Source organism: Postia placenta (genome assembly GCF_002117355.1).
Source record: "Postia placenta MAD-698-R-SB12 unplaced genomic scaffold POSPLAscaffold_5, whole genome shotgun sequence".
Classification (NCBI taxonomy): Eukaryota; Fungi; Basidiomycota; class Agaricomycetes; order Polyporales; family Adustoporiaceae; genus Rhodonia; species Rhodonia placenta.
In genome coordinates this window covers 1,068,714-1,092,363 of record NW_020169836.1, presented here as the reverse complement: position 1 = coordinate 1,092,363, position 23,650 = coordinate 1,068,714, and the positions used below count along the sequence as shown (strand labels likewise).

Here is a 23,650-nt window from a genome sequence, read left to right as displayed (position 1 = left end):
TGGACCCTAGGCCCAGGGCAGGGCAGGGCCAGACTATGACATCATATATGACATCATAAGAGCACATGATACTTAGTAATCCTTACCCAGCTAGGTACCAGGGGTCCATTACCGGTCCCTAGGGGGTTTTCCCTCATGTATATAAGGCAGCATCCTGGGGCACCCTGTCCCCCAGTTCTATTCACTTCGTTGTTGCGCTTAACAGCATTACCTCCCCATACTTAAGTGCTATTATCTCCCCCCCTCAATATCAAGCTATAAGGTGGGTTTGTAGGTTTTGTGATAGTCTCTCCAGTTCGTGGCCTTGGGTCGGGTCCTTGGTACACGGAATACATATCATCATAAGATCGAACATGGCACCAGTTCACGTACCTGGATAGAGCAGTAACCAGTGGCTGTGTTGATGGATGCCAGCTCGATATATGGGGAAAGCTTTTAATGATTTTGGAAAGTCCCAGCTGAATATGCTGAACAATAGCGAGGCACCACCAAGCTGGCTGTGACTTGAAAGGACATGTGGGTGCTATTGTGGGAATGATAGCCGTGGAGACCGAAAGGGTCAAGAGGATTACGACGAGAGTGGTGACAACGCCGAACACAATTAAGTTTAAGGTCCAAAGCAATACCAGAAGTCCAATGAGGAACAAAGGGAGCAATGTTTGCAAGAGGACAGGCAACAAACTGATAATAAACGGCACATTCCAGGAGTTGAATCCACGATGCCGGAAGTACCAAATACGGACACTCTGTCGATATCTTGAAGCAGGCTGATCAATGTGGTGATGAAGCCATTGGCTAACAGAGATGGCAAGCGAGGCAGCGCTGAGGCTGAACACAAGAGCGGAGAACCAGAGCGTGTTGATCACAATAACATCGATTGGTGTTTTCGCGGCGTTGCGTGATGTAGTGAGAGCCGACAATGTGGGTTGCAAGATATCTGTGGCATCAGAATTTGCTACCAGTGCGCTCATCAGGACCAGTATGGCATTGGCAATGGGATCTGATGCCTGGGGTTGCAGAAACACGTAGTATTGGACATTGAACGCAGTAAGCGCTGCCGAGAAGAGGCCAGCCTGAGTAGTGGTTGTCAGTATCATATCACAAACGTCAACTGAGAAGCAATGCCACTTACGAAGGTCAGTAACTTGTTAATCTCGTCTTTCCATTCTGAACGACTGCTTGTTCTCTGCTCCATACGTGTTCAGCGCATTTCTCCCACGCGTCCGAAGCATCTAGTATTGGCCCAGTGTTGCCAGTGTTTCCAAGTACAGAGCTTCGACCACGTTCGGTATCGGACTCAGAGAAACCCCGTTTCGAGGTGTTTCCTGGCCCTAGTGACACAGCCTTCCTACGGCGACGATGTCCACCGTCAGCGACATCGTGAAGCCTGTTCCCTTCAATCTTTATTCCACATTGGTGACTGAGCGAGATAGCTGATATGATGGGATTGTCCTCACCGAGAGATCAGATCGTGACCGCGAGGGATTTTGAGATGCAGGTTCACCCGAGCTTGGATTGTGAACGAGAACATCCATCAAGGGATCATTTACTGAGCTTGAGTAAGCCTCAATGAGTGGCATGACGTGCTATGAGTGGACAAATTTGAGTCGAGTCTGTTTTGCGAACAGTCCTGGGCTCGAAACCGTGGATGCGAATTGTGCTGGGACGACAGGCCTTTGCGCGTCTCCTTTCAGTACAGCCCTCATGACATATGTTCACGTAAACAAGCGGATCTCTGCGGCCACAACTTATTCCATCCCGTATTACTTTTCGTGGCGGTCCGCGAACAGCCCATGGTGGCCAAGAACACGCTCCGGGTCACGAGTATGTGAGCGCTTCCTTCTCTAGATAATGCTGTAGAGTTCTCGTCAAGTCCTCTGCTGGTCGCTCGACTAATATCGCAAAATAGACGACGATTCCAAGAATGAGTGAGGATTTCTTCAGAGAAAGCATTCCTTTCCAGGATTGTCGATATACTAGAGTCTGGATTTTTCAATCTCCGACTGTGCATCGGTGGCTGACATAGTTCTTCAAGAGTGCCAACGCCGTGCAATCCTTGAATGCTCTTCACTGCATCATTCGTATACGGTATGCAGGGAGTTTAGTAGCCGACTTGAAAATGTGTTCCGGCACAGCACGGCGGTCTGCTACAGCCGATGTCCTGTACGTGGACAATCAGGACTCGCAGTCGCCATCGTTCTGAATACTTATCCGACCACTTTGACATTCGAAGTTCTGCATCTAACTTCCTATTGAAGGTGAGACGGGGCATTCTGATAGCGTAGTGTCACGTCGCTTGGAATAGTGCAAGGCCACAGAGTGGAAGAGTTGGCAGAAGACCAACGCGCCGCATGCATCAAGGCAGTCCATCTGTTGGTGAACGTCTTCGAGTTACCAAAGATATGCATGGATGAGACTCATATTTCTTTCTTGCACGCCCGGCGCTTGCGAAAACTTCTCAGGGATTGTGTGAGAATGTAGATGTAGTAGTACGTTTAATGGATGAGGTTTATGTTCAGCCTCATAGTCATGTATCGCAATCGATTCGCTGATAAAGTCTTTCCAAGAATGGTAAAATTGCAATAGCGAGACTGTCAGGACAAGGGCTCCCGGTATCGAATAGATCCGGCCCTGCTTACACTTTCTTCATGAAGTGGGTGGGGAGGCGAGACCCGTAGCAGCGAAGCCGTACAAGAGATCGTGTCTTTTGAATGGCTTCAAGGTGTCACCATGTATGTGATCGACGATGATGAACGTGAGGAGAATGAGGTCGGCAAACCACTCTCCTGCAGGACTAATCTCCAGTGTCAGGCCCTGCTTGCGGCGAACCATTGCGGAGAATCCTGATCGTCCTCGTGAGGGACGCGCGATGACATTGTTATTGTCATCCACGAGCTGTGACAATGCACGCTTGAGTTCTGGAGCGGATAGATAGCTGACACGACTGTAGCAAGCGACTTACGATGTATTCGCGGCCGGAACCGTTCTTGCGCCAGTATAAATCATTTCCCTTCGGGTCCTTGAACTCCCGCAGACTGTTTGGACAATCCATCAGTGTTCTCCACCCCCCGCCGATGTCAGTGAAGACACGCACATTCCTGTCGTGAAGCTACCGCTCTTCATGAATTCCTCAAGCGAAGTTCGTTGACCAGATATCAAGATCTGTGTTCCTGAGCCACCGTCGCCGGTCTGCCACTCGATGACGCCGCAGACAGGATCTACGTCGCGTGCAGATTGTCCAGCTCGTCGCAAAGTCGTGCTGTGCGCCCCTGATTTGTCTTCTGTCGTTTCCACTTCATAACATACGTCGTTACTTGCAGAATCTACGACGGCGGACGTCAAGGGCTCGTCGTTGACGAAGGAGAGTTTCATGATGAACGTCGGGAGAATTGTGGGGGGCGTTGCAGAGTGAATACTTACATGCACTGCCCTCGCTCTGTTCAATGCACCATGGCATCCGTGCGAATTGTTGGCCGCACCTACAACGTCATGCCAGCAAGAATATGACGGCGATTACCATTTTACAAAGCCCGGTCAACATTGTGATCGCATTGATCAGGTGGGCAGTGACTAGAGCGCGTAGTTAACGGAACACCTTAAAAATGTAGTGTTGAACTGTTGGTTGCTTAAACCCGACACGACAGTTCCTTCATGCGTCGGTGGAGCGTATTGAGCATCCGCAGCCCGTCGCAAATTCCATGCCTCGAGAGGAAATTGCTACCTAATGCAGCCTGGGATGCATAGGTTTCATTTCGGAAGGGTGGATACCTGCATATCGGAAGTGTGGGACCCAGTGGAAAATGTATGAGACTCCAACCAGCAGGCTGGGGCTGCAGCCGCCGACGCGACACATGCCAAATTTGGTAATCCCGACTAGGGGCCGGAGCGCGTTGGAATGAGCGCCCACGTGATAAGTCGAACATCAGATCCAGTCGGAAGAGCGGAGGTCAGAGCCCCGAAGTCCGGGTCATTGGTCGCTGGCGCCACTGGGGAGGACTCAGAATGCCTGGCGGACTGGCGGGGCAGGTGCTCCACAGCGATGAACGCAAGTAGGATCAGATCTGCGGAGTCGGCTCCTCTCTCGTAGATGTCGAGCGACATGTCGTCGCATTGTTGCGTTTGCCGGAGAAGAGCCCATGGCGTGGGATTACTTCACGATAAATGTCGACGAGTTAGCAGTTGTAACACGCATGCCAGCGCACGTATACCGGGTTCAAGTTTTGTACGACTATACACTGATAATGAAATGATTACTTTGCCGTCTCCGAATACGTGCCGCCTCTGGGATCCTTGAATTCCCTCACCCTTACCCAGACATTAGCTTTTCGTTGCTGGAGGCAACGGCCTGCGTGCTTTCAGACGACGCACTGAGGGACACCAATCGCTTACGCCGTGTGGAGTTCATGAACAGCGGTTTGAACTATTCAATTCATCACTAAGAAGCTATAGTGAAAAGCTGCAGTCACTAGCGCAACGTGTACCAAATCTGGTTGCCACGACTCGTAGTCAGGGCGGACACACAAGCCACTAGAAGGGCATGCATACAGAATGTACAAGCAGCTCAGCACGCGGGAGGTGGTGGGGCAGAGGCGGCTACAGTTGCTCTTAAGGCAGCCTGATTTGCGGAATGCCTAGCAGCCACACGCTGCAGGTGCTCCACAAGGATGAACGTGAAGAGGATCAGGTCCGCAAAGTCTACTCCTTTGTCAAATACGTCGAGCGACATATCCCGCTTGTTGGAGAAGAGCCCATTGTGTGCACGGTGGTGGCGCGCAATTGCTACCTCAACGGTATCCACGAGCTAGCAGTTATACGACAATGGTATGGTCAGTACACGTACACTGCACCTTGTATGAGTATGTACTGACGATGAAGTGATGCATTTGTCGCTTCCATGAGCACGTGTGTTCCCTTGGGTCCTTGAACTCTCGCACCCTCGTATTGATGTTAGCTTCAATGATTGCAATGAACATCGGCTACACACTTACACACTAGAGAAGAATCCGCCTTGCTTCAAGAACTCGTTGAGGGTACTGTGACGACCAGAAAAGACGACCTGTGTCTTCCTCTCCTTTGACCGCCATTCGACGCTCGCAATCTCTTGTCCTGCGCGGCGCAAGACTGTCTTCTTGCCCCCAACCGCTCTGTCCGTCATTACCTCGTATCGGGCAGCGGCATTGTCGTTCCTGGTGATTTCAGAGTGTAAGGGGTCATCGCGGAGAAACGTGAATGTGACCATAGTGAGTGCGTTAGGGTATGGCACCTGCAGGGCTCATGCACATAGCATTTATAGCTTGTTGAGGCGGCTAATTCATGACATTAGTGCCGATAGCGACGGACGACCAGCCAAGCTGTGCTGCCGTGCATCATGTCCTGGAGAATGTCCTCGTGATTCAGGCGCAGCTGAGCCAATTGACACACCAAGCAGAAGGTGCTGAGCGAATCGAGCCCGCATGACAGTGTCCAAGGAGATCAGGGAAACGTCGTCTGGCAAAAGACCGTCAACAACGATGTCTGTTTCTTGACTAGGACCGTCCAGTCCTCGACGCGGTCCGAAATGTTTGCACGGCGGTGCGAGGCCATTGACACTGTCTCGTAACGGGCTAGCTGGCTGCAGAGCTCAGGAGAAGAGCGGTGGAGGGATGTTGTGGCAATAGTTGACAGATAGCTGACTCGGGACACGGATGATGCAGGTTTCGAACAGCTACGCGTAGACCTGCTTGCCGAAAATTGGTGAATTATTCTCATTGCACTATGTAGAGGCACTGAGCCAAATACAGCTACCTGAGAAGATTTGAGCGCAAGTGGGGTTGATGTGGAATCTCCGAATCAACGATGTGGTCCAGTGGCGCTCCCGACATGGCTGGCCCTGGGGTCACAGCCACAATTTACCAAACCGGGTCATTTCTTCCGGGGTCCGCTCATCCCCGCCAGAAGTCCGCTTACGCACATATTGAGTTAAACGGGTCTAATGATATGGAACCAGGGTAAGTATCGACCTTGGGGAGCCCTGGAGTCGTTGTGCTGGTCATCGACCAGCTCTGGATATCCGAAATGTAATTTGCCAGATCTGGACTCCTGTATCAGGCTACTTTCAAGACGATACGATGTGCACCCCATCTACATGTCGTCTGGACGGTGCGTTCAACATCGCGTGACATGTTCTCCTTTCTCCGTCTTTTCATCCCCGCATACCCACCCTTCCAGTGTGAAGCCGTGTCGCCCCCGTTGCAAGTCACAATATGCATTTTGCCTTTGAAGAAGCCATTTCTGTTCTCATACACACTCATACAGATTACGCTGCTCATCAAGTTGCAGACTATGCATGTCGTAATACCATTAGATTCCTGCGCAAAGGATGCGCCCGACATTCCAGCGTGAAGCACTGCCAGCCGCGGCATGGATCCTGAAGAACAAGACGCCTATCCCCTCACTAAGAATAAGCATGAGCGACGATGGTACCAGTGAATGTCAAGCCGGCGGGGTAGGTGCGACAGTCTTTGAGGTACAGTTTGGCGTAGACCGATAACATATTGCTCGACGCAAGGCAGCGAATTATAGTATACATACAATCAACATGAAAGCTGGGACAAAACTATTTGGATCGCTGCAGCACCGCATGTGTCTCTTCTTGGCCTTCCACAGAGAGCTCGCCGACCGCGAACGAGACGTCCTTCTTCACTGCCTTCTGTGCCCTCTGCACGGCAGGGTGCACAAACTCGCCGAAGTAATTGGCCAACGCAGTCCAGCCGTCTAGCGGTGCCACGCATCCCACGATGCCGTCGGGACGCAATGCCACCAGCGCTCCCTCCCGCGCATCCACTCCATACTGCGCGTACGCCTCACCCGATAGGTCGTGTACGGCCCGCCCCAGCGGGAGCGCTCCGAGCGTCTCCGAAACTTGCAAGGTGCCCTCCCCACGAAGGATTGTCAGCAGCTGGAAGACGTCTGCCAGGTTCCTCGAGAATGCACCGGGTGAGTCCATGTAGTGCCGCAGCGCACGGTACTTCTCCGCGCATGGACGATTGAGGCGCGTTGCATCGCCCTCCGGTTGCACTTCGCCCGCGAAGACGAGGAGCGTGAACCGCCTTCCGTAAGATGCCGCGAGCTCGTACAGTCGCCGCGGCACAGGCGAGCCATGGCGGTACACACGCGCGTCGGGTGCGCGGTGCCCGACGGGGACGCTCGTTGGTTGGCGTTCCCACGCGTGTGCGCGGTTGAGGACGTTTTTTGCATAGGAGATTCCGAGGCCGACAGTGAACCCTGCGCTTTCGCGGAAGACCCTGTCGAGGTATTCGTTGGCATCAGAGCCGGGCGGTGCTTGGAAGCGATCTGGGATCTTGCCCGATATCAGGGCCGCAACGTCTCGATCAAGTTCGATTAGGCGCTGTGCGCTCGCCCGGCGCTCTGTTGAGTAGGTGTCTAGGACATCCTCCTTGTACCAGCCCTTGATAACGCCTGCAAGCTTCCACGCGAGGTTTGTGGAGTCATGTATGCCAGTGTTCATGCCCTATATCGATCGCGGTCAGTTAGCCTAAACATACGCCTGTGGATAAGACCACATTGAATAATGATCTACCTGTGCAGATCCGGACGAGTGGGTGTGCGCCGCATCGCCGACCAACAGGACTGGCCCATCTCTGAACTTTTCGGCCACACGCTGTCCAATCGCGTACACCGTCCACCAATCCAGCGTCACAAATTCTAGTGAATTCGGGCGCAGCGCCTTCTTGGCCTCTTCCATGACCATGTCGACGGTTACCCCCTTGCCCTCCTCGCCGTACAGCTCATCCGGGAAAACAAATCCGATGCGTGTGCGCCCGTGATCTACCGGAAGCCAGAGAACGTTTCCGTGCTCCTGGGACTCAATGGCTGTAGCTGTCATCCGGCTACACGGCATGTCTGTTTTCACCACTGCATCTAGGCGGACCCATTTATGCGGCGACATGGTGCCCGGAAATCCAATCATCGAGAGAGAACGGACTGTTGAGCGTCCGCCGTCCGCCCCTAGAAGGTATTTGCTAGAGAATTGCGTCCATAAGAACCGCCCACAGCCCCGAAAAGGCGGCATACCTTCGTACATGAATAAATTCGCCGCTTTGCAGGTGCAGTGTTGACGTGACCGGAAATGTGCCAGAGTTGTCGACAGTGTAGTTGAGGAATTTGACTGGAGCGTTGAATATCTTTGGGTTCACTTGATCGAGGGCACTCTTTACTGCATCTTCGACGTACTTCTGACGGAGGTTAAGACTACGAAGGCAGAAGACAGACAGTAAGCACAACTGCGTTGAGTAGCGATTGAATCACTGTTTACTGACCAGAAATCCAGACAACAGTGCCCGTTGATTACATCCTGCACGAAATGCCAGCCTCTCCCTGGAACCACCTTCCCATCGTTGATTGTGACCGAGTCTCTGTCGCCATGTTAGCACCTCGCACTGAGACGCAAGGGGAGACCTCACCTGATTATGAAGCCCATATCCGCCATGTGCTCGTACAGTCCGTTCAAGTCAAGTAGCTCCAAGGAGCGAGGGTACAAAACACACGCTCGCCCATACATGGCTTGCTCCTCGCGCTCATATTGTTCTATATGAACATAAATTCAGTCATGTCATTGAAATCTGGGGACACGACTAGCACACATACCGACGATCATGACATCAACACCATTCTTTGCGAGGATAAAGGAAGTGATAAGTGAGGTAGGGCCACCACCCACGACGACGACGTCAACAGTACGGGGGGTGTTACGAGCAGGCATGATTTAGTTTAGGTGAGTGTCGTTGATGTTGTACATCGGCAGCACTCCGGATGGTGCTCTCTTATATGAGAGAATGTGCTAAAGCACTTTCCTATGATTGCCGCGACTGTTGACCGTGCACGCAGGCGTCAGAGAAGATTTCCCTTGCACGATTCCCCTCCCTCGGGCTCGGGTAGTCGCCATATCGGCACGGCAAGTGCAACGAGGCTTGACATCGTGTGGCACATTGAAACAGGATAATACAAAAGCAGAGTAAGAGGATCCGAATGAGGGTAGCACTGCGCTAAGGCACCTCGGGCATCGCCCGCCCAGGGCCGTCGATCGCAGCTTCGCGACGAAGGAGAAATGCGCGGCCTCAGTCCGCGATGACCGAACGCCACGGTCCCGCAGGCTGTAGGACCCAGTTTGGCCTACAGGCTATCGCATTCAGGTCGCCGATTCTCAAAGATACGAGTATTCCGGCGGAAGCGCTGTTGTTCTGGGATACTCCGAGAACGTTGTTGTATGATGCCAGATCGAGTGTACCAGCGTGCGACAGGAAGGCATTACATGCGCATATCGGGGAGGTGCGTTGGATTGGACTTTGTGACGCCTCTGCTTCCGACATGCCAAGTTCCAACAACCACAGAGCCATCCGAGCATCGTGCACTTTAGTGCCACTATTCGTACTCTCAGACGTGTTGCTTCCAGACCCGGCCTTATATGCATCCACTGCACTAGCTTGAGCAGATTCGGCGGACTATCGTGGTGGTGACAATCTGAGTGGGTACCTCTGAAACCGTAGATCGGATGTTTCCGAACAAAAGACTGTCTTGGGCGTAGCAGTCAGTCACGACTAAGGATCACGTGGCCGTGTGTACGGCGCGTATCGAGACCGCAGTTATGCAAGTGGGAGCGTGTCGGACTAGCTACCACGCCGTGCGCTGACACAGCTTCAAGAGTGCCGTCGGCGAGCAAACATGTTTGCTTCGGGTAGGACGCGGTCGTCATCGCAATGCCCGAGACCTCTTACAAGGAATGGCAGACGAAGCGTAGGGAAGTCTAGATCGGGGCTTATCGAAGACACTTTCCAGGCGCGTGTTGGAGAGGCTCGTGAGCTCGTCTCCGGTCAGGGTCTCTCAGGACCCGGTCTGGCCTGGGAATCAATAACAATGCGAGTTCAGTGCGTACCTTGACTGATCAGCAATGAATGACTCGACTTCAAATTCCAGCCATCAACTAGGGACATGTGCACGCACCGCTCGGCCAAGCCCGTCTTCCGTGAAACACCACTTGACTGCAAAAGCATTTGGAGTATATCTCTTATTATGTCGCTTGTATGTCAATTTCAGCTCCTTCAAGGACCCATCGTATTGCGTCAAATCAAGAGACACGCATATGGAGATCCGTGTGTTACAGTGTAACCTTACTTGCGACCACGAGTCTTTCTCCGCCGTCGCCGAGCAGGCAGCGAAGTGGCGGTGCATTGAATCGCAATTTCGAAACACAGACTCTGGCATACTGCGAGCGAGAACCCATGACTGTTCTCAACTGGTACCATGGGATTCTCACTACTGGACGGCTTCGCGATAGTTGAGTAGCCCGCGGTCTCAGCGGCCATCTGGCCGAGGGTTCGGATGGGCGCAGACCGACCCCGAAGGACTGGAGTCGTTCGGGGAAACAAGGAATCTCGCAGCGAAGAGGCCGTGGAAGACGGAGGTATGTGGTCTGTGCACTTACTCACCGTGCCCTTGGCGGCTAGATCGAAAATTCGGGCATTTGAGAATGCAACCCACTGGCATTCGTAAGAAGATGCACGACATTTCCCTGACCGTCTGGCGGACGCCCTCCGTCGAGCACGCGTTTGTGTTGGCTATGTGCTCATAAAACTTCAGGATCAAGGCCTTTTGGCAGGGAGTTCACCAGGAACAGATCCCGGTGTCTACTCGACATTTTCATTGGGCAGGTTGGCGTTGTGGGCGACTGAATGGTACGTGCCTTTGCCTCACCCGACTGAGTATGTCACATTGATGTTTCATGAGTTACAACACCTCACGCGTACATAGATCGAACGTTTCGTAATGACACTATCGGCTCTGTCGCGCAAGCCTCAGGTGTTCTACTCGAACTCAAAAGTCCATATGCTACGCGGTCTGGGATAGCTGTCCCGAGACAGCACATGAGAATGTTCAGATTAGGCATCCTATATGGTTTAACGGACGATTATCAAGGCTTGGTATGGTAAGTGTTCGCTCTAGTCACCGATAACATTCTTGGAGAAGCAAGCTAGGCTTGAGAAGATGCATGACCTCACGGCATTCCAGAGCTGAGCGACTTCCAAGCAGGCGCCAACATGCCGTGCTTGTGACAACTCGAAGCGTAAGCGCTGGAAAGTAGAGCTGGGTACACTGCGGTCCAGATTTTACCGCGCTTCTCTGATGTATGTCCGATAGGTAGGCTGACATGTGGCGTAGACCAAGCTATGATGAATACATCAATCATCGACAACTTTCAATAGTAGGACCTCAGGCACGAACGTTTCCTGCAACGCGACTGGCTGATTGGATACTCTGCCTGTGCAGGTGGTCGTCTCTATGACACATTGATCCGCTTGTAGCGCTTAGAAACTGACTTTCCACGAACCCAGGTACGATGGGCGCGACACTGACTGTCAACTTAAACGCTCACCCTCATCATTGAATGCCGGAAATTGACGTTCCCTGTCCAATCAAAGATCAATATATGACGGCTGGTGCGTTTCATACAGACAGCCTCAACCAATTCAATACGTGACCCTTTGGTTGCGTTATAATTGTGGTATGTAGTCCCCTCAGCAGCTAGAGCCCCATACCATCAAGCGTGAAGTGTCTGTGACTGTCTTATTCTCCCAATGCATGCTCACTTTTCTGACGGTTCTTCTGTATGTTTCACGTTTATGCAGTCGTTATGTTCACCATTGCATCATACCGTGCAGCAGCAGCGCCACCACCCGGGGCGCTGTGTGGCGCGCCGCAGTAGGCACCATTGCCGCACGTTTGTCGCAACGGTGCTCGTTAGATCAGGAACATGACTCGTTAGGATTTATTTCCGCGTTCATACGGCACAGCGCCCCACCGTTGATGGCTCCTTGGGGCAAGAATGGAGGCTGAAACGGCCGGGTCATCGCTGCAGTCGGTCTCAAATTCTGTGTTATATAAAAGCTCTGGATGCACGGGATGACCGCAGGCCCCAAGCATTCGTTCCGCCCTCAATACTCGTTCTCTACACTTCGACATACCACCATGCAATTCATAGTCAAAGTCTTCGCCGTTGCCCTCGCCGCTCTCGCCACCCAGGCGGCCGCCACACCCGTCGAGGCTAGAGGTGTGTTTGAACGCCTCTATATGTGATTTGTATTTGTGATGGCTGACAACCTTGCAGAACCATGGGGTCCTGGACCGAAGTGTGTCTCGGGTATTCCTAGTATGTACTTCACATTCTGTGACGCTGGGCCCTAGCTAACAATTCGCCCATCGTAGCGCCGACTGGCAGTGTAAGTCATGGGTAAGTTCTGCAGAGAATTGCTAACACGTCTTGTTTCTAGAATCCTATCTACACCTGCCTGTAACGGCAGTATGATTACTGCGAGGCGGACATTAAGGAGACTCGTGGCAAATGATCATGAAGTCCGGCCCCTAATCATATTAGATCAATAAACGAGATCTTCCGTATAATTGCTTCTTGTCCACTGCACATAGCTTACAAGCGATATCATGTGTCTTTTGCGTGAACTTGTCTCATACCAACGGTCTAAATCTGAGTTCTAAGTACCGTAACGGAGGATAGAATAATGCTGTCGCCGCAAACGCGACCTCGAATCCAATGTCTCCCGATGTCTTCGCGAACGGCCCGACGAACCACACCTGGTTCATCGACGGGACGATCAAGCTAACCGCAAGAATGCACGCGCCGATAGCCGCGAGGCCTGTGGGCAGTTTGTGGTAGTTGTTCCAGTAGCGTAAATCGTATGAGGAGAAGTTGCCCCGGCGGATGACGAGGTGCTCCATGAGAATGACGGCGCCGAACGCACTTGCCCAGTACCCAATGAGCCCTAGGAAATTACTGAGAGCGTCATAAAATTTGTGTTGTCCGACGATGGACAAGGGAATGATGCTGAGCATCATGTCAGTAAGACCATCGACGTCGGCGGGATAAAGGATGTATGCTCACATAGCAGTTGCTAAAAGGGAGAACATGTACCGCGGCACGGCAACCATCGGTGGGATAAACACCTGGAAGCAGAGGCAAAACGAGTACAGCGTTGGCGCGATGTTGCCGGTCACACTCAGCGCCAGGAGCACTGTGAGGAACTTCCCGAAGTTTCCCGAGGGACTGAGCATAGCTTCGAGCAGCCCCCCGACATTGCCATCCGCGTAGCCGGCGTTCCATGAAGGGACATTGGTCGCTACTATAGCCGCGGCCGCGCCTAGGCATTGGATGGGTACCTATAGCCGGACACAGTCAGACCCGTGCAGAAATGGCTCGACGAAGAGCTACTTACGATCGATGCGTTGAATCCTAGGAAGGAGTATATGAACAACTTCCAACTACATCATGGATAGATATCAGAGAAAGTGCAACGAGCTGCGTGGAGGGGGCAAACCTTGGAGCATCGGGTATATAGTAGATAGTGTAATCGGACGCCAGTGGTGCGTAAGTGATGACAAAGCCAGCGACGGTGGATGCGAAAGTCAAAATGGAGGAAGCTGTAGCGGGTTCCGCAGGTGGGGGGTTGCCCAAGTGTTTGCCACCAAGGCCGAGTGCCACGACGTAGACGACGAGTACTGGGATCCAAGCAAGGCGCTCATACCTGCGATCGTACGTTAAGAGGCATATGTATGTTAGGAGGACAGACGAACCATGTAAGGACTTTCATGCCACAAAACGAAACCTTCACACAGGAAAATAAGTCACAGAGGAAAGAGTAGAAATAGTCATATAGACGTACAAGTAGAGAGATGACAGCAATGATGACTATTCCGACCCTGTGTGTCTCTTGTCAATAAGCATTGACTGCCCCACTGCGTGACCACCTACGCACGTCCAAGATAGATTTCCATTCGTGATGCTTGACAGTGTCTGCCCTCCAAGGATGCAATTCAAAATACAGTATCCGCACATCACAGCCAGGTTGATCACACTGGCTATGATAACGCCGAAGTACCTGTGAGGAGATTAGATCAACGGCATCGATCAATACGTGCTGGACACGCACCCGAAACTGTATCGGGCTTGGCACATCTGGCGGAGGCCGAGCTTAGGTCCCCAGGTTGTCCTAAACGACGATCATGCGATTAATTCGTGCTTGAATTACAAGACCACTCACAAATACGCAGGTAAAGCGCTGCACAATAGATTGAAGAATAAGATAACGAGACATGAGTCTCGCAGGCTGAGGCCGTAAACCACGGGGCCTAATGTGCCCGCAGAGAATCTTCGGTATCATCTGTGAGGTTAAAAAATCAAGAAAACAGGATACGACGCACGATAGAATGTTGAAGTTGAACGATAACCATATGAAGAATATTTTACTGTAGTGGGTGTCTGTTCGCTCTTCTGGCTGTACCGGCAGGATACCTACCTCACATGGATAAGACACGCGCAGGCGATCGTCGGACACGGACACAGACGCACCTCGTTCCTCTACGCCCCAACTCAGCAACTTCTGCGCCAAACGGTTGTGCAATCGTGACCCATTCTGGCTCCACTTCGGCGTCTCATATAGCGACCCAGCATCCTTCTCGGTGTCGAAGGTACGATCCAACTTTTCTTGGGATGTCGCCATGGTGGTCATTTAGTGATCAAGAAGGATTTTCAGTTCGGCATCAAAGCCCCAAAGAAGCGATAGCTTGTGGAGAGTGGAGGGAAGATCTGAGTCATGTCCAACATGGGGTGGAAAATCGGCGCCCCTTGCTCCGGAAGCAAACGATAACGGCCCCTCGACATACAGAACCTTGAGTTTTAACTCTATTCTTCAGGTTGACATGACGAGACAACATGTTTATACCGCCCTGTGTGTAGAACTGGACTATAGGTTCATATTCGACTTAGGTACCAGCGTGCAAGTAAGATCACCGGCGCTCAGAATCACATAGCACGGGCATAATGGGACCCTTCAAACCCAACCTAAGTTCATGGTTAGGGTCAACTGGTCGTTTCGTTTGCGCGCTAAACTCAAGCTCAACTGCAAGCATTTTGCCACTCTCGCACATCGGTAACGCAGGCAGGTAGCGCACCCCCTCGCGATTTCATCATCATCTATTTGGAGGTTGAGGCGAAGTTTGCGGCGGGATAATACAAGAGGTGCGTATAGTATGTATTCCGGGCAACGATGACTCGTTGTGACAAATTTAACATGATACAGGAGACGTGAACGTGCGCAATATGCAGCTATGATAGTGCGCGAGCTATGCCAACGGACATATTACCGGTCATTACAGATCGTGACAAAGCGTAATGCTGTCATATCTGCAACACACAAGGGTGTCGCATTCGAAAAGCGATCGCTGGCCCTCTTAGAGGAGCATCTGTCCATGTCGCTCAGGCGTATAGGCGGCAAGGACGACGGCGGCATCGACCTCCTTGGGTGGTGGTGGCTTCCTATAATCCAAAACAATCCTGCAAGCGCAGGGCGCACTCAGATTGACGACACACATAACGGCCAGGTTCCTTCTGCCTCGGACGCACCCCGCGCGCGCCTACGCATCCTCGCGCAATGCAAGGACGAGAAGAAGAAGACGACGCCGAAGTACCTCCGCGAGCTCGAAGGCGTTCTCTACCGCTATTTGGCCCACGTTCACGCCTCAGCCCCTACCACGCAGTCAGATTGCGCCTCTGATGCAGAACCAAATGCGGACTGGCTCACTTCGGTCGACCCCGTTGTGGGGCTGCTCATCTCCTCCGCGCCATTCACGAAAGCTTCATTGTTACGCGCTCATTCATCCCCGCTGCCGCTAATGCTCTTGCACATTCCTCCTAACCCTACAAACGACAGCTCCTCTTCGAGCGTGGCTGCCAACCCCGAGCTGCCACACAAATTATCCTATGAGTCGAGCAGCGACGAGCCTTCTTCCGAAAGTAACACGGAGGCTCCAGATGGCATCATCGGATCATTGGTCTTCAATGCAGCTCTCGGCGGTGCATCAGGGTTGCTGCAGGGCCATGTGCAACCCCGGTGGGAGTATGCTGCAATCTCTACGAGTCTCGGCAGTGGGCGACCTGGGCTGTGGTTCGAAGGACGGCGGCTGCAAAGCTGGACACCCGAACGGCAGATGTCACCCCTGGCAGTCACTTGACCGGTCCCGGGTCTTAGCACTGAGACTTTGACTGGCGCATGCGATGTGGGCTATTCGTTCCGAATCCCTGTTGTTGCGCTGCTGCACGCCGACCGTCGTTCTTTACTCAGCTGTCATCGTCTTGCCAATCAATCGTGGGAGCCATAACCAAATAATGTGTGGCGATTCTCAAGCACAGCACCGGAAAAGTGCGCCTGTCATGCCTTCAATCAGCCGGGAGAAATGCTCATATATGGGCTCACGGGCGTAGCATGATGCACCGGAGATAATGCTGAATAGAAGAATACGGAGCGCATATGGTTTGATCAGATCCGTGTCGTGTTCGGCCATTCCAAGAGTGGGGAGGCGCGCAAATGGTCAAGACATCGCACGGCCGGTCTCATCCGGCGTCGAGTGAGTATTTCGCGAAAGCAAATGGATCTAAATCCTTCTCGCAGAGTAAGTACTCACGTGCCACACGTGTGGTGGAGGACCTCTTGAAACCGTTGTTCGCGGTCACAATCCAACAAAATCCGCGGACATGCGACTGCGAGAGAGATGCCGCAAATGAGCAGCTTCATACGAACTACAGCGTTCAATCGTCATCATTATGTCGTCGTTATAGGCTCAGAGGCCTGGGCAGTTACCAAGGCTACTGACTATCTGGTCGCTTGAGCCACAAAGACAACTTCAGTGCTAATAGCGTTTCGCAGCGTTCAAAGTTGTTGCCGGTTAAATGTCGCTGAAAAACAAATGACTTTTCGCTGCTTCAAAGCGCTCAGATGTGGCTGATCAGCCAATCAGGTTGGCGGATTACGCAAGCCTGCCGTAATAAGTCAGAATCTGCGAGCGCTTGCGACAAGCAGTCGCTTATTTGTCGCTGTCCGAGGAGGAGATATGAGATCCTTGTCGCTTGCTTTGGTCACTTGATTCTCTTTTTTTCTTCAGCAATATTTACAGCGCTTTCCGAAATCTTTAGGTTGCGCCACATATTCTTTTGCATATCCAGGCGCGGAGACATCCGGGATTGCCTAATAAGTCAGGTAGATAATGCGAAACTCATCAGATCTAGATCAGCGCGAGCAACGTCGACCGACAGCGTTGATATACAGGCTTCACACCATATGTAAAGCATTGGCAACTATTGTACCATGTTCTTGAGGGCTCCAGTCCACAGAGGGATGGGTTTAGCAGAGGTTGGGCCTAATCGGGACTCAAGCGCGTGATATAAGCGCTAGGTTCCCCGTCTCGAAAGACAGGTTTTCGGAAAGCGCTGTAAGCAGCAACTTCGAGAGCTAATTCCATATAGATAGACCGAGAACATTTGTGCGCAAGCGGGGCTGACGCACAGCTAGGAATCAACGGTCACGATCGTGGTCCCGACCTGGCGGGACCCGCAAAGTAATGACTCCAGCCACAATTCACCGAAGTTATGTGCATAGCCCGCCCATTCCCACCCGAAGTCCGCTTACGCACACATTGAGTTCAGCAGGTCTAACGATACGGAATCAGCTGGAACGCCCCTAATGGCGCTCTTTGCTGTATCTTTCAGAACATCTGGACTGTCTACATGCATCGATCAATGCCATCACCACCCTCTTGCTCAATACATCTTGTGGCCACAGCGCGTCATTTCTTCGTTGCACAATGTGAGTACCGGGGCCAGGGCACAGCACTTCAGATCAATAAGCTGACTCTGTGCTGCCAGAACCTTGTCTTCGTCCGTCTTGTACTGACGGTCATCAAGTTCTGCAGTGTGCTTCTCATGGCTCACGAGCGTCACAATCAACCTTTCCCGTGAAACATCGGGCTTGAAAGCTGTGCCTCCCATTAAGCGAAATTAAGCGAAGAACACGCTTTTTTAGACACTGTCCATGTCGAGCGCCGACGGGTGTGAGCCTTCGAACAGCCTGTGCGTCACGGTATGCTCTTCGCGTAATACCTCAGTGTCAATCAGATTCCCAACAGCGAACGTGAGACCCACTGGATGACTTGCGGATATAAAGGAAAGTCAGTTCAATGAGCTCTCATATTTCTCCAGCACTCCTTACCGATAGAACGACATGTCTCCAATCTTGCGCTCTGTCATAGTCGCCACTGCTATTGCTCTGTACCTGCCTATCGTCTCCGCCAACTACGCAGGCAGCTGCCAGGATGAACACCTCGACGGCCAGAACTTGGTCGCTACCTGCACCGCTGACGACGGATCGCAGGTGAGCTCGACGCTCAACTTGGATGACTGTGTGGCAAACTATGGCGGCACCCTCAACTGCGTTCCGAGGTAATTGAATATTGCATGCCTCCTCTTTGAGACCCCCAACGTTGACATGTCCTGTACAGAGGCGAGTTTTCCTACTCATGCGATGTCGCATCATGTGGCTTGACAGGCGGCGAGTACATGGAGTGCTACTGTGGTAATGGCCAAAGTGGCCAGACCGCGTCCATTGTCGATCTAGGTCCGTGATTTCCTTCTTCAGTCTCAACAGCAGTTCGGCTTATCTCTCTGAGCCCAGGCTCATGCATCAATAATCATAACGGCGTGTTGGCGTGCTAATGTAGCTTACTATATCTACGGAGGTGCTTTCTACAGTCTTGTACTCCTACGAGCCCTGAACCTTCCGTATGTGCTTCGAATGGACTTGCATGTTGCGTGAACACGAGTCTCAGCACATTTTGTGTTAATTTTCTGGCAGGGATTGAGAGTGCAGAACGACGAGATGAACAGTTTTTAACACGGCTTGTAGCCAGCAAACACGTCAGGAAACAAGTACAGAACGAACGGCGTAACTTAATTCTATACATGGACAAGTGATCTACTACCGTAAGTATCGACTGTACTTCCAACATTTTGGTCGGCGCACACTACGGGGACAGCGTACGGCAACAAGTCTACCATCGTTGGCTAGTTTGCCTGAGATGTACGTGGTAAAGTCGGAGTGACTGAAATCGGCTGCTATAGTTCATAGTGGGGAGGGTGACTGTGATCTCAGAAAGCGTGATAAGTCTGTCGCAGCCTTCTTCGCTCAATCGGAAGCAGTCCTTTAAGCCTCACACAGGCTCATACATGGACACAGCGTTGCGACGGGGATATAAGTACACCAAACCCACTGTCAGTGATTCACTCTATCGCAGATTGTATGAATCAAGCAAAAGAATAGACTCTACATCGTCGGTCTCAAGATTACGCCATGCGTTTTCGACGTCGCACTCGGCACCGCTTGGTGCTGAGGATCACTCTGTGTATCATACCTTTCGCTTATGCAAGGAAAGCAGCACCGTCCTGTGCATTATCTTATACGCGTATAGCCGTGCGGAATCCACGCACTGAATGTCATCCGGCATTTTGTCATAGGGAAACAAGTACAACTGATAGCAGTGTTGATTGAAGCTGTTATATGTTATTGTACACGCGAGGAATCGGCGCTGGCTGGATCGGAGGGCCGTACACTAGATGCTCTAATGTCCCATTACCTTCAGCGGGACATAGGGCTCCTCCAGATACTTGATTTCCTCTTCGGTCAGCTGCAGGAGGGCACCCTCTGCAGCAAAAGGTATTCGGTCACCAGAAATACACACAAGGCACGGAAGACGCTTACCTATGATGTCCTTGAGGTTGGCGAGGCTGGTCGTACCGACTATGGGCGCAGCAACGACTATATTGCGGGAAATCTCATCAGTCGGACATCGTCAAGCTCGTTGGACAAATGAATGAGCATACCATCCTTGGAAAGCGACCAAGCGATGGAAATCTGGGCCATGCTCACGCCCTTCTTCTTCGAAAGTTCCTCGACCCTACACGAATGTCAGCAAATCCAGTATTCCCGTAATGGTACTTCATCTACCCACCTGTCGATGATTGCCTTCAGAGCGGGGTTCTGCTGGTACATCCCAGAGTACCAGTCGCTCTGCCCTCTCGCAGTGGCCTTCTGTTCACTGAAGGGCCTGCAGAGCAGACCACGGCCTAGGGGAGACCAGGGAATCGACGCAACACCAAAGTGCTGTGCGTGACAAATTCAGCGAGACATCCTAATCACCATGGCAGGCCTAGCATCTGATATACCTTGAGAGTCGGGAACATCTCGCGTTCTTCCTCGCGGTAAATGAGACTGTGATGGTCTTGCATAGAGATGAAGGGTGTTAGACGGTTGCTGATGGCGTAGCCTAGTGTCTCGACGTGTCAGTCGAGCAAATACTGTCTGGTCAGCACAGTATACTCACTCTGCATAACATGGACTTCAAGTCGGGGCGATATCCGGTCAGCGCGAGCAAGTTCCACGGATATTACCAAACATACACTGCCAAGCGTAGCAGGAACTCATTCCGATATAGCGCACCCACCCAGCCTTGACCACGTCATGAAGGGCTTCCATCTGATAGCACGGGGTCAAACATGATCTTACAAGTGTACGCACTGTACTCACCATCTCTTCTATGTTGGCGCCGTCTCTGAACCTGTGCACTATGAGGAATTGCGTGAGCGTACACCATCAAGTCAAACCAGAACATACCTTGCAGGACGTCAATATAGTCCAACTGCAGACGTTTCAAGCTAGCCTGCACGGCATCGAAGATGTGCTGGGAGGATAAATGATCAGTCAACTACTTGTGGGTGGCAGTGGTAGCCGCCAAACCTTGCGACTGGTGCCGTATTGGTTGACGCAGCGAATTTCTGTTTCAGCCTCCTCTGGATTAATCACGAAGTCTTGGACATTCTTGCAGACATGGGCGGTGAACTACGAAAAGCACAATTAACGTCGGCATCAGCTGCGGTGGTTGTGTAGCCGACGTGAACCACTGACCTTGGTCATGACCACAATCTCCTCGCGGGGAAGATTGAGCTTCTTGATTGCCCTCCCGAGGATTTCCTCAGACTGGCCGTTCGAATAGACCTACGACGCCCGTGAATGATGCAAGAAGACCACGGCGACCGTCAGTCTACTCACGTTGGCAGTGTCGAACGTCTGGATCCCAGCGTCGTACCTGTCGCCGAGGGAACGATGAGCGAGTGAATCTCAATGTACGTAGAATGACAACGGTACATACGCATATTTTATATGCTTTACGGCCTCTTCCTCGGAGAGATACCAGTTTTGACCGGCCCACCCTGTACCTTCACCGCTGGAGTATGTCATACATCCTAGAATGATCTTGGAGACTTTCAGGCCAGACTTTCCCAGCCTCACTGTGTGAGAACCTCGTTGTCAGCTTGTCGGATTGGTCTAAGTGGCCAATTGCCGTACCGTATGGGATTCTCTTTGAAGGGAGCTCTGGGATGGCAGACATCGTTTTTGATGTGGTGGGTAGCAATGTGCCTTGTGGCCTGAGTCAGTCCTACATGATGGCTCTTTATACCCCGCAGGTATGCTTCGAAGTTCGAACGTATGTCATTGTCTATCCTCGCTACTACGCCGAAGGGAGACGTGTACATCGGCGCCAGTGTGCCGGGTGCTTCGTACTGCCTTGTTGGCACATGAACACGGCAGGAAGGGTCTAGGTTAGTACGCCACGGGCCGACGACAGCTTTTAGTCAGTGCAAAGCTGTCGTCCGGCTACTCCTCCATCGCACAATACACCCTTCGAGAAAGAAACGCTAAGCGGCGGTGGTCACTTTAAGGAGTCTCGTCGATATACGTGTGTCCCATCCTATGCACCCTCAAGATCCTCGCAGTGTCGTTGTGTTTTCAATGGTCCATAGTCTGACGCAATGGCGTTGTCGAGTGCTGTAGATGGGTTGGGAATATGCGACGCAGACACAGCGATAACTACGATCGGTGATTGTCTTGATAGCAAATTCAACGATCGGTCAGTGTTCCATCGCTTGTTCACCGACCTGCATCTCGCTAGGCCTTGGTCGATTGACCCACTAAGCTGGTCCTCAAGGTTCATCTCATCTCTGTACTATAGCCCATGTGGCCTTGCGTCCAACATATGGGAACCTCAAGTACTATGCAGGGCCTGTCACATCTCACGGCGCCGTTCTGAGAGCAGACATCGATACTACCTTCAACCATCCTCAGGCTCCGGTTGTCCGTGTCTGACCCGCTTCACATCCTCTAGCTCCCTACTCTCTGGCTCTCTATACGGTATGGAATCTAGTTAGCTTGCTACGCTCCTCGTCATTCTTGGATCCATCGTCTTCACTGATTGCTCGTATGTTATCCTTCACTCTGCGCAACGGTTCCTCTACCACCCTGAACCTTCTGACGACATATTCAAGGATACAGAATTTGCCTTGGTGGACCCAACTATTGTACATGAAGACGACCCTGCCCGCTTTGGATGTTCTTCCCTTCGAACAATCTCATACCACGGGCCATTTACACACCCCAGATGAGCATGCTTGGAGTGAGCTGTTATCTCAGCTGGTGTATAATCTGCTGCATCGACAATCTAGCAATAGCAAACAAGCATCTATCTGGTCACGGCAACCTGCGCCTTCGCGGTGGTTGACTCTGGAATGTGGTCTGTGCACTCCATACGCCCTTCCCTTATGCAATCCATTTTCCATTTCGCTGAGCACATACCCATCCCGGTCGATTGGCAGCATCTCAGTCATCCATCACCTCGCGCATTTCCTGGCTTTGCTAACGCTCATCGGCGCGCTCATTTCCAGGGACGAGCCTCGTTTCTTGTTTAAAAGAGTAAAACGATATACAGCCCTGGAGATCGACATGGTTCATACCCTGACGGTTGTTGAACGCCTCGTCGGAGTGTCGATAGGAACACCTGCCACTATGTGGACTAGGCGTTAATATACTCAACAGACATCATCTTGGTGTGCGCGGCAGAAGTCTTCCAGTATGCCTCGTCGGGAGGGGGGGGGGAAGGTTCCCGTTGAGATTATACGCTCAATTCACATTGACCGTCATTCCTATTAGTATATGGTCAACTGCGCAGACTATTAGACAGGTGTATAAATTAGCTCGCATTATTGTTACAGTACATGTAGTATAAGTTCTTGTGACAGATTGCGGTTACCGCCGCAAAGGCTGGAAGATCGGCCCAGCGAGGTGTTCCCCGCCAAAACTCTGGAGTCAATCAGCAGTTCTCAGAGCTTCGTTGTACTAGGGTAAGCAGTGCATCACGCATCACTATCCTACGAATTGCCAGGTGTATCATACGCGCCACCGCATCAATCATTTATTAAATATGAACATACGTCCACAATTCATCAGACACTGTCATCCCCACCCTGTGTTACAAACACGTCCAGTATCTCAGAAGGATCCGCGATGCATGGACCGATCCTGTTGTGCCAAAATCGTGGATCGTGATCCTATGATATTATTTACAGTGAATGAAAAGATATGGCCTTTCTAAAAGCTCATTTTGCCGGGTACTGGCATGCATCATAAGTGACTAACTAGGGCTGTAATACAGTTCTTTTTGATGCACAGGCTACCGCACACGGCGATCCGGAGAAATGTATCTTACCAGCAGCCCGGGTATGAGTATCATCTCTGGCTAATGGAGACCACATCCGGCCAGCGATCGACTCCGTGGACTGTAGCGGTGACACATATTGCATGGCTTCTCGACCTCAAATCCCTGGAGCGCATCTGTCATATCTTCTCCCTTGGCACATCATTATCCTTCC

General features: G+C 51.8%; 10 protein-coding genes across 10 annotated transcripts; 4 read left to right on the top strand and 6 right to left on the bottom strand.

Moving 5' to 3' along the window:
- Positions 1–53: 53 nt before the first annotated feature.
- Positions 54–1,195, bottom strand: POSPLADRAFT_1139114 (hypothetical protein; the record flags this gene model as incomplete). The annotated part of the gene is made up of 3 exons (XM_024484999.1): positions 54–177; positions 373–1,073; positions 1,133–1,195. The coding sequence occupies 3 exons, from the start codon at positions 1,193–1,195 to the stop codon at positions 54–56; spliced, it is 888 nt and encodes a 295-aa protein (XP_024340226.1).
- A 1,451-nt stretch (positions 1,196–2,646) lies between these two features.
- On the bottom strand, positions 2,647–3,372 carry POSPLADRAFT_1055492 (hypothetical protein; the record flags this gene model as incomplete). The annotated part of the gene is made up of 3 exons (XM_024480647.1): positions 2,647–2,895; positions 2,963–3,035; positions 3,095–3,372. The coding sequence occupies 3 exons, from the start codon at positions 3,370–3,372 to the stop codon at positions 2,647–2,649; spliced, it is 600 nt and encodes a 199-aa protein (XP_024340225.1).
- Positions 3,373–4,561: 1,189 nt separating this feature from the next.
- POSPLADRAFT_1045757 (hypothetical protein) lies at positions 4,562–5,239 on the bottom strand (the record flags this gene model as incomplete). The annotated part of the gene is made up of 3 exons (XM_024478850.1): positions 4,562–4,801; positions 4,869–4,935; positions 4,989–5,239. The coding sequence occupies 3 exons, from the start codon at positions 5,237–5,239 to the stop codon at positions 4,562–4,564; spliced, it is 558 nt and encodes a 185-aa protein (XP_024340224.1).
- Positions 5,240–6,511: 1,272 nt separating this feature from the next.
- Positions 6,512–8,761, bottom strand: POSPLADRAFT_1180365 (hypothetical protein; the record flags this gene model as incomplete). Its single annotated transcript, XM_024488750.1, has 6 exons — positions 6,512–7,510; positions 7,580–8,021; positions 8,074–8,250; positions 8,319–8,414; positions 8,463–8,586; positions 8,647–8,761. The coding sequence occupies 6 exons, from the start codon at positions 8,759–8,761 to the stop codon at positions 6,596–6,598; spliced, it is 1,869 nt and encodes a 622-aa protein (XP_024340223.1). The 3' UTR covers positions 6,512–6,595.
- A 365-nt stretch (positions 8,762–9,126) lies between these two features.
- POSPLADRAFT_1140015 (hypothetical protein) lies at positions 9,127–11,070 on the top strand (the record flags this gene model as incomplete). Its single annotated transcript, XM_024485117.1, has 7 exons — positions 9,127–9,327; positions 9,835–9,923; positions 10,093–10,221; positions 10,342–10,459; positions 10,636–10,730; positions 10,877–10,976; positions 10,999–11,070. The coding sequence occupies 7 exons, from the start codon at positions 9,127–9,129 to the stop codon at positions 11,068–11,070; spliced, it is 804 nt and encodes a 267-aa protein (XP_024340222.1).
- A 951-nt stretch (positions 11,071–12,021) lies between these two features.
- POSPLADRAFT_1055489 (hypothetical protein) lies at positions 12,022–12,347 on the top strand (the record flags this gene model as incomplete). Its single annotated transcript, XM_024480646.1, has 4 exons — positions 12,022–12,103; positions 12,161–12,202; positions 12,259–12,272; positions 12,324–12,347. The coding sequence occupies 4 exons, from the start codon at positions 12,022–12,024 to the stop codon at positions 12,345–12,347; spliced, it is 162 nt and encodes a 53-aa protein (XP_024340221.1).
- A 50-nt stretch (positions 12,348–12,397) lies between these two features.
- Positions 12,398–14,564, bottom strand: POSPLADRAFT_1180360 (hypothetical protein; the record flags this gene model as incomplete). Its single annotated transcript, XM_024488749.1, has 11 exons — positions 12,398–12,892; positions 12,950–13,224; positions 13,281–13,326; positions 13,383–13,589; positions 13,639–13,670; positions 13,728–13,764; positions 13,821–13,943; positions 13,995–14,054; positions 14,106–14,213; positions 14,266–14,356; positions 14,414–14,564. 11 exons carry the CDS (start codon positions 14,562–14,564, stop codon positions 12,517–12,519), a joined length of 1,506 nt encoding a protein of 501 aa, XP_024340220.1. The 3' UTR covers positions 12,398–12,516.
- Positions 14,565–15,171: 607 nt separating this feature from the next.
- POSPLADRAFT_1139356 (hypothetical protein) lies at positions 15,172–16,074 on the top strand (the record flags this gene model as incomplete). Its single annotated transcript, XM_024485023.1, has 1 exon — positions 15,172–16,074. One exon carries the CDS (start codon positions 15,172–15,174, stop codon positions 16,072–16,074), a length of 903 nt encoding a protein of 300 aa, XP_024340219.1.
- A 2,042-nt stretch (positions 16,075–18,116) lies between these two features.
- Positions 18,117–18,707, top strand: POSPLADRAFT_1139366 (hypothetical protein; the record flags this gene model as incomplete). Its single annotated transcript, XM_024485026.1, has 3 exons — positions 18,117–18,334; positions 18,394–18,509; positions 18,613–18,707. 3 exons carry the CDS (start codon positions 18,117–18,119, stop codon positions 18,705–18,707), a joined length of 429 nt encoding a protein of 142 aa, XP_024340218.1.
- Positions 18,708–19,509: 802 nt separating this feature from the next.
- On the bottom strand, positions 19,510–21,336 carry POSPLADRAFT_1045751 (hypothetical protein; the record flags this gene model as incomplete). Its single annotated transcript, XM_024478849.1, has 13 exons — positions 19,510–19,592; positions 19,650–19,706; positions 19,772–19,845; positions 19,900–20,051; positions 20,114–20,214; positions 20,348–20,423; positions 20,475–20,512; positions 20,562–20,628; positions 20,685–20,786; positions 20,853–20,942; positions 20,997–21,033; positions 21,097–21,235; positions 21,294–21,336. The coding sequence occupies 13 exons, from the start codon at positions 21,334–21,336 to the stop codon at positions 19,510–19,512; spliced, it is 1,059 nt and encodes a 352-aa protein (XP_024340217.1).
- Positions 21,337–23,650: the final 2,314 nt, after the last annotated feature.